At 44.3% G+C, this 8280-nt stretch overlaps 1 protein-coding gene across 4 annotated transcripts in view; it reads left to right on the top strand.

Moving 5' to 3' along the window:
* The first annotated feature begins 2354 nt into the window (after nt 1–2354).
* Nucleotides 2355–8280, top strand: part of CEP78 (centrosomal protein 78) — a 428004-nt gene continuing 422078 nt past the window's right edge. For 2 of the 4 annotated variants that reach the window (XM_085633291.1, XM_085633307.1), the window contains exon 1: nt 2355–2477. Coding sequence is in view for 2 of the 4 variants with exons in the window: in XM_085633281.1 (XP_085489407.1) it covers nt 2637–2661 (25 nt within the window). In the remaining 2 variants the exon portion in view is untranslated. Of the gene's footprint in view, nt 2478–2556; nt 2662–8280 lie in introns of those variants that run through there. The other 2 variants (XM_085633281.1, XM_085633300.1) reach the window with 1 other exon arrangement.

The following is an 8280-nucleotide window of genomic DNA, read 5'->3' as shown; positions in this document are numbered from 1 at the left end:
GCGTAAATGCGAGACCTGTTGCATTGCAAATGCTTGTTGGATGATGCTGGGCAGCCAACTTTTCTAAAAGGCAAAGGCAACAGGAAGCAAGTCCTGTTGGCTTTGCCAATGCATTTTGTTATCTCGTCCCGCCATAGTGTTTTCTTTTTCACACTCCCTCGCGTTTTTGTCTTTACATTCTGCAGTTGTCTCATTTTGCTTCACAATAGGTATACATTTTATTTCCATGATTCTTGTATGCCATTTATTATGCAAGGACCTCAGGTTCGAGCAGAGCATTAACATCGCAATGTTTCTAGGCGCTTGAATAATAAATAATAGGTGGCATTTTTAGCCAACCTGGTGAGGCTCAATTAATCGATCTCAAAGCATGAAAGACTGAGTGAGTCCAACTAGTTGGAATTCATTTTGAGGATTACGTCTAGTGGTCTGCAGCAGGGGCATTGACCTCCGAGCTATGATGCTGCCTCAGTGTTCTGTCTTGTATCTGTACGGCAACACAGCAGTGTGAGAGGCGGGAAGGAGGCCGGATTGGTGTCACTCTTTAGAACTGCTGGGGTTTCAGTGAAATGTAAACTCACACCATGGTGAGCTTCATTCCACAGCATGTGCACGAGATGTTCTGCAGGGCGGAGGAAAAAAGGACATTAAAGTCAGCATGCGCCTGGAGGCGAGGCGCTAGACCCTAGTGGGCACTATATTTCTACAGAGTAGCCGATGGAATCAGATCGGATAAAATCCGAAGGCTTTTCGACACGCCTCTGAAAGACAGGTAAGGGAGGGCAGGTCCGGTGCACGGCAAAAGGCCAGAAGAGCAGAGGAGTCATTCACGTGTCCAGCTCTGAATGACGAGTATCTGTTGAATGTAAAGCTACTGAAGGGGCAGAATCATCTTTCTGTCGGGCTGAAGCTTCTGGGCAGATTTTGAGAATTTTCTAGTCCAGAAGGGCCGGCCAAACATCGTCGCCGGACAAGCTTTACAGGGCTGGACAGAGTCAGTCACAATCCGAACTCTGAAAGGCCAGTAGGGTTTGCAAGATTAAATTGAATGAAGGTTGGAGAGTCCAGAAGAGATGGGTAAAGTCAGGGATATATTATCAAGGCTAGACATTAAAACGTAAAAATACTGCCGACAGACTGGTTTCTCTCAAAGGCCTTTATAAGTAAACCGTGTCGGGTACATGTCAGGTAACTAACACCGTACCCGTTTTTTTTACAAGAGATGAGACCGTGGGCGTGGACTAATATCCTGGCCTCCCTGTCAGCCCCTTCTTCCATTTCTAAACACTTTAACAACAAGTGCGGAACCCAAAAGTAAAAAAAATAGTAAATAAAATGAGTTACTAGAGCCTCTTCCGCCAGAAAGCAGATCCATATCTGGGCCGGGGAGGAGACCTGGGAGGTGGAGGGCTGCCCGCGCATGCGCAGTAACTGAATCTTTTGCGTGTTCTGCGACTGCGGCTCGTGCACAGGGACGGCGGCGCGTGCGGACTTCAAAAGCCGCCGTACTTTAATGAGTGCTGCATCGTGCAGCCAAGGCAAAAAAAGTAAAGCAGAAGTCCGGCGGGAGCCCACCCAGCCTTCGTGAATGCCGCATGGTTTCAGACGGGGCTCCTGTGAGCAAGACGGAGCCCCGCGTGGTGCTGCAGTGAGCCGCTGAAGACTCACGACCAGTCGGAGTCCCCACAAGAGCTGGTAAGTGGGGCATGCTGTACGTTTAAAGCGTGCCGCGCTTAGAGCGCACGTGTGCATTTAAAAAAAAAAAAAAATTGCATGTTGTACATTTAAAGCGCGACGTGCTTGGAGCGCATTTAAAAAAAAAATTACATGAGGCTGGTGAGGACGAAAGTGAAACTGCTTGCTGGCTTACGAGGGAAGGGGGACAGGAGATGTGCACGCCGCGTGGCTGTAAACGCGTACACCAACTCAAATCCGCCGAGAGCCTGCGCGTGCCCATCTCCTGTCCCCCTTCCGAGGCAAGTCAGCAACAATAGATCTCGCTGGCGACAGCGCTTCGCGCTGCGTTCGCCAGGCGAGACCTAAAAAACTTTAAAAACTCCTAGACCACATAGGTCTCTCCTCTCCCTCGACAATCCTTGACTGACTCACATATGCGAGTTTCCCTGATTATCAAATGAACTGTTCTCAGTGTTAGGCTGCAGCCTGCAGCTCCCGTAGCCCTCTCCTGCCTACCTATCATTTTCGTTTCTAGGCGGCAGGTTAAGGCGCCACTCTAACCAATGAAAATTCAATGGCAACCTTTCCTTGCTGCCCAATCCGATCTAGATCCTTCTGGAGAAGGCGGAGCTACAAGGAACAAACAACGTATCCGCATTTCTCATTGGTTGGCTGGTGTCACATGATTAACTTGCCTTGTTCCTGGAAAAGGAAGCGTCTGTTGGTTGTTCGGAATTGAGGCTTCAGCAAGAAGCAACGCCTCTGAATAAAGCGGTGCCTAAATGCTACTGCTGCGTAGGGTGAGTGTTGGTGTTGCTGTAAAAAGGCCATGCAACGAGTACAGCTCGTGCGGTGGTTTTGACGTTTAAGTATAGTAGTGTGCGTTGTGCTTGAGGCGCCTTGGTCCAGGTTGAGTACTGTGTAGCTGGTTTTCTTATGCAGTGTACGACGGTTAGAGCATGCTGAGTGCAGTGATTCTTCACGGTGAGTGCAATAGTTCTGCACAATTTTAGTTCAGTGCAAGATGACTGCAATCCTGGAATAGTATTCAGAGATTCATTTCATCATGAATAGTATTCGAAGGTTTAAAAAGAAATCACAAAAAAGACTGTTGAATGAGCAGCTGCCAGGGTTGCTTTTGTCATACCCTTTACGGATTTTAAATGTATGTCCATGGCTAGAACAGAACGAAAGTGTAGTATACAGCACGCTGAGAAGGTAGTTGCTGATGCATATGGACACTACTGAGATTGTTTGGCGGCCAATGATGTTGTCATGGTGACTACAAGCCAAGGCATCAACGTGAGGCGTCGAGAACACCATCGACCTGCTGCAAGCTCTATACAAGCCTATGCCACCACCAGGATTTCCACACCCATAAATTTATAGCTAGGGTTACGAAGTCTGATTTACTATCGCATTTTGGATGTTGTAACACTTGTTCACTCCAGTTTATAAAATTGTACTGATTTACCTGAAAACAAGGATTAAAAACAAAAAATATTGGTAATGCTTCGGGTTCTCCTATGTAATGAATAAAGAGCTATTTTCATCAATCATCTTCCGGGAGAAGGAAAGAGCTACCTGACCGATAACACGGGAGTGGAGAGGATGTGGTGCAGTGGCCAGAGCTGCTGATTTGAGAGCTGGGGAACCTGCTTCGAGTCTCCACTGCGCATCATCCTGTGATTCTATGCGAATCACCCAATCTCTCCGGGTGAGAAATTGTTATATAAATATGCTGAAAGAGTAAAAGGCAAAACTTTATGGAAATATAGTTCCACCACAGCGGATGTTAACAGTTTTTCGGCGGCAGGAAACTGATGAGAAAAGCAGACGAGGAACAAGCATTGGTCAATGCAGGAATATATGCTACAGCCAATAGAAATGGAGTAAAAGTAAGTGGCACACACAGGAACTTATGAGAAGCCAGGAAAGAGAAGAGGCTGTATGAGGGATGTAAGTCACTTTTAAGTTTATATTAAAAACAATAGAATTCTCAAGCGCAGGCGAAAACTAAAAATGAAGCCAAGAGTGATGAGGGGTTTGCAAACGGCTCCACCCGCTTTGCACAAGGGCAGGGGGAATAGCCCTTCTCGCCCGAACATTGCCCAAGGCAGATGGCTCACTTATCAGATTACTCCCCTCCCAAGTGTGAAATGCTCCACTAGCACATTTTCTCTTGCCTAAGGATGGAGTCATCGAGGGAGAGGTGTTACATACACTCCACTCACCTAAGGGAAACGGAAATTACACTTTTCTCCCCAAGCTGCTTAGGTAACGAGGGAGGGGCAAGTAAGTATTACTTGAATCCCTTTTTAGTTAATGTATATATAATATGTATAATGTATGCGTGTATATAACTTAATTTATATATGTATATTGTGATCAATAAAAAAAAAGTAAATTTATGTAATTTTAAAATATTGGAATACATTTTTTTTCTTTTCTTTTTTGTCCTCATTTGCCCTGCTTCACCCTTTGTCTTTCTATCGATACCAGCCATGGGTTATCTGGCCTCATTCGCCATGCCAGGGAGGGTCTAAGCTCCCGAGGTAGCAAACAGACTGCCTTTTATGGAGCGCTCCTCTTTCTGTCCAACATAGACCTTATCCCATTTCCTTCTGCTTACACATGAAGGACTATGCACAGCTAATGCAGAGAAAGGCTTAATCATTTGACCCCTCCCTCTGGTCAGATAACCCCCTAGACACGAAGGGAGTCCAAAATGTATATCTTCCCTTCCCCGATCCGAAATGTCTAAATTAGCAGTGTAGCTCATAGATGTTAACCAATCATCCAGAGTCGGAGATACCCACAACTTGCATATCTCCCTACGCGCTAGGAGCATAGCATAAAAAAACTAACTTTGCATTGTCTTTAGAAATTTGGCAATCCAATATTCTAAAAATAACCAAAACAGCGCTTACCTTAATCTGCAGGTTTAAGGCGCTAGTCAAACAGTTACTTCCTGCCTCCCAGAAGAGCTGTAACCTCGGACAATGGAGAAACATATGTAGATCATCAGCACTCTGAGTGCTACATTTTGGACATACCACCATTCTTCCTGATCCGAATTTGGAAAGCCTTCGTGGAGTCCAGTATGCCCTATGTACAGTAAAAAAATGATTCCTTCTGAGATATGCGGGTTTAACTGTTTTATAAAGTGTAGTCATAGATACTTGCCAATGGTCTTCCAGCTCGGTCTCTGGCAAGCATCTTCCCCACAGATCCGCCGGCAAGGTAAATGCGCCGTCCTCCATCTCCAGGATCATCCAATACCATAGAGCAATTTCTTTTTTAACAGCTGTGGCGGAGAGAAGTTTTTCCTCTGACTCATTTGATTTTTCTACATTTTCTCCCATAGTCTGAAACCAGCTTTGCACTTGGAGAAATTTAAACCTTGAAAGCCTTGGGCCCACCACCAGTTCCACGAAACCAACTGGCCCTCCAACAGCATATGCTTCCATCTTATAATACCCGCTTCTTTCAAAGCAACAGCCAGTGAGTCTTTAGTCCAATCTGGGGAGCCGGAGGCATCCCAAATAGGGGCCCAATGGCTAAAATATGGTATATTTAACACCTTCCTAATCTTGAACCATGTTTCAGCCATCTCCCTCAGCGTCTTCAACCATATCTCCTTAAAGTATTTCGGGTCTGCAAATTTAAACATGAAACCAACTTCTGCTCCCTTCTCCTTAATGAGCATTGCTCTGAACATTTTGCCAATTTCTGAATCCTGGGGAGTGTCCAATAACATTCTACCATTTTTTAGGGAAAAGGCCCAAGAATAAAGTCTAAAATCAGGAAGAGCTAAACCTCCCTTTAACAGCCTCCGCCTTAATTTACGCCAGGAGATTCGCAACACTTTTGATGCCCAAATAAATGAACTTATATCCCCCTGTAACTTAAGAAACCATTCTTTTCTAAATGATAGGGGGATAGAATCAAACAAAAAGGATAATTTCGGAAGCAAAATCATTTTAACTAGATTCACTCTGCCAAACAGAGAAGATCCATCCACCCCTGAATACTGGCACAGATCTCTTTTCTAACCCGGTCAAAATTGACTTTAGTAAGATCGGCAATATTTTGGGTAATCCTTACCCCCAAATATCTGATTTCTCTTTTAACAGCAATCCCCCATCTCGCCCATATTCCAGCTCATCACTTCTGTTTTATCTTTATTAATGTCGTAGCCGGATACTTTGCCAAACTCGGTTGTTAATTCCATTTTAGCCTTCATAGTTTTTGGGAGGTTCGTCGTGAAGATTAAAATATCATCTGCATAGAGCCCGACCTTCTTTATCCAACCGTTAAACTCAAAGGGCACAATACTATTACAACTTTTAATTTTTCTGGCCAGTGGTTTGATATAAAGATCAAACAATAGCGGTGAGAGCGGACATCCTTGCATGGTCCCTCTCATGATTTTAACTGGGGAGGTCAACATCCCATTGACCAACACTCTAGCTTCCGGAGCGGCATAGATATTGCTTAATACTCTACGGAATTTAGAACCTAAATTAAAATGTTTAACCACCTTCAGCAGAAAGGCCCAATTAACTCGGTCAAACGCTTTAGCCGCGTCTAACGCTATCACTGCCAAGGGCAGGCCATAGGCAGTTGCCATATCTATAGAGCCAATCAATGAGTATGTCAACTCTTTCAACGCCCGTCCTTTTATAAACCCCTTTTGATCTTCATTAACCATTTGAGACATATAGCCATTCAACCTTCCTGCCATAACCTTGGCAAACACCTTATAGTCTGCGTTTAGCAGAGAAATGGGCCTATAGGAGTCAACTTTTTTGGGGGTTTTCCCAGGTTTTAGAATTAGTTATAGTGCTTCCTTCCACGAATCAGGAAAGTCAGTGTCTGTCTGGAATATTGTATTTAAACGTTGTCTAAAAATGGGAATTATGGTCCCAGCCAGAACCGTATAAACCTCAAGAGGAAGGCCATCTGGCCCTGGCGCCTTCCCGCGCTTCCCTCTCCTTATTGCTTCTTCAAGTTCCTCCAAAGTAATCTCATCATCTAGGGCTTCCATTACCTCGTCCGGAAGAGGCTCAAGATGCTCTAGCCAGGGTGACACAACCTCCTCATTTATTACCAAATGTTCTTCATATACTTTCCCAAAGTAACTGAAAAAGGCCGAACTAATCCCTTGGCTGTCACTCAAGACTGCCCCTGAATCATTACAAGTGATTTCTTTTATGAGATTTCTAACCCGATCACTCTTCACCTTCCATGCCAATAGTTTACCACAGCCTTCACCATTTTCAAAGTGTGCCAGCTGGCTGGCCTTCCACCTTTCTCTGACACGCTCGCTCATAACTCCTGACAACTCTGCTTTTAGATTCATAATTTCGGCTAGCAACCTCTCTTCTTCCACCGGTCGGCCTGGATTATTCAGAGCCCTCTCTGCCTTCTGAATCCGTTCTTCCGATCCTGATACTTCGCCATAGTAAACTCGTCTCTTATTTGCCACTAGATTGCCCAGCCTACTCCTCAAACAAGCTTTATAAGCATCCCAAACTGTGCCAATTTTAGCTGAACCTAAATTTCTGTCGAAAAATTCTACCGTATGCTCAATAACCTCCTCTTCCAATAGAATAGTATGGTCAAGCACCCACCTGGAGCTTACACTCCTCTCTCCTAACCTCAAATGAAGGAGAATGGCTGAATGATCAGACAGGTGTACTCCCAAGTGATTAACTTCAACTGCCACATCTTTAAGTACCCTGTCTATCAGGAAGTAGTTGATACGAGATTTATGTTTATACTTTTTATTATAGTAAGTAAAACCAGGTTGCGAGCCTGCCATACACCTCCATATATCACAAAGACCACACTGAGCCATCAACATCCGAACTCTAGATGACATTTTAGGATTGAAAGCCGCTCTACTATGTTGGGATCTGTCTACTTTATAATCCAGAACAGTATTAAAATCTCCTGCCATTATAATCTTATCTGGAAAACCTAAAATCTCATTTGCCAACTCATCTAATGGGCCTATATCGTCCTGATTCGGACCATAATACCCTACCACTGTAAAGGTTTGACCGGTGATATTTAACTTTGCCACCAGCCACCTTCCTGCACTATTAGAGACACTTCTTTCTATTGAAATATTTGTCCCTTGTTTAATCAATAATGCTACCCCCTTCGTAACCAATGTCTGCCTAGAGTAAACAGCATGTGCGATCCACCTCTGTGATTTAAAGTACTTTCTTCTTCTGTAAGATGAGTCTCTAACAAAATGATGACTTGCGCAGGACATTCTTTTAAATACAACATTATCCTATCTCTCCTACTCTTTACCCGAAGCCCGTTTACATTCCATGCTAAAAATGTTATCTCATTAAACTAACTTCTAGACCTCCCTTAAGAAGCAAAAAGAGAACAAAACAGAACTAAAAAAAAAACAGGGATAGTATTGCTGACTAACTTGGTGTGTAGCAGGACATCTGAGGATTTTTTTTAATTTTTTTTCCCTTTATGCTCCCCACCCTGTGCTCCCCCCAACTTGCATCCCCACCCTTGGAAAACCCTAACCAACTTCCCATGGCCAACAGGGCCATATGGGAGAACCCGGAA

This window comes from Triturus cristatus, chromosome 2_1, assembly GCF_964204655.1.
Source record: "Triturus cristatus chromosome 2_1, aTriCri1.1, whole genome shotgun sequence".
In the NCBI taxonomy this organism is placed as follows: Eukaryota; Metazoa; Chordata; class Amphibia; order Caudata; family Salamandridae; genus Triturus; species Triturus cristatus.
The sequence above is the reverse complement of the archived record's forward strand: the minus strand, read 5'-3'. Positions and strand labels throughout refer to the sequence as shown.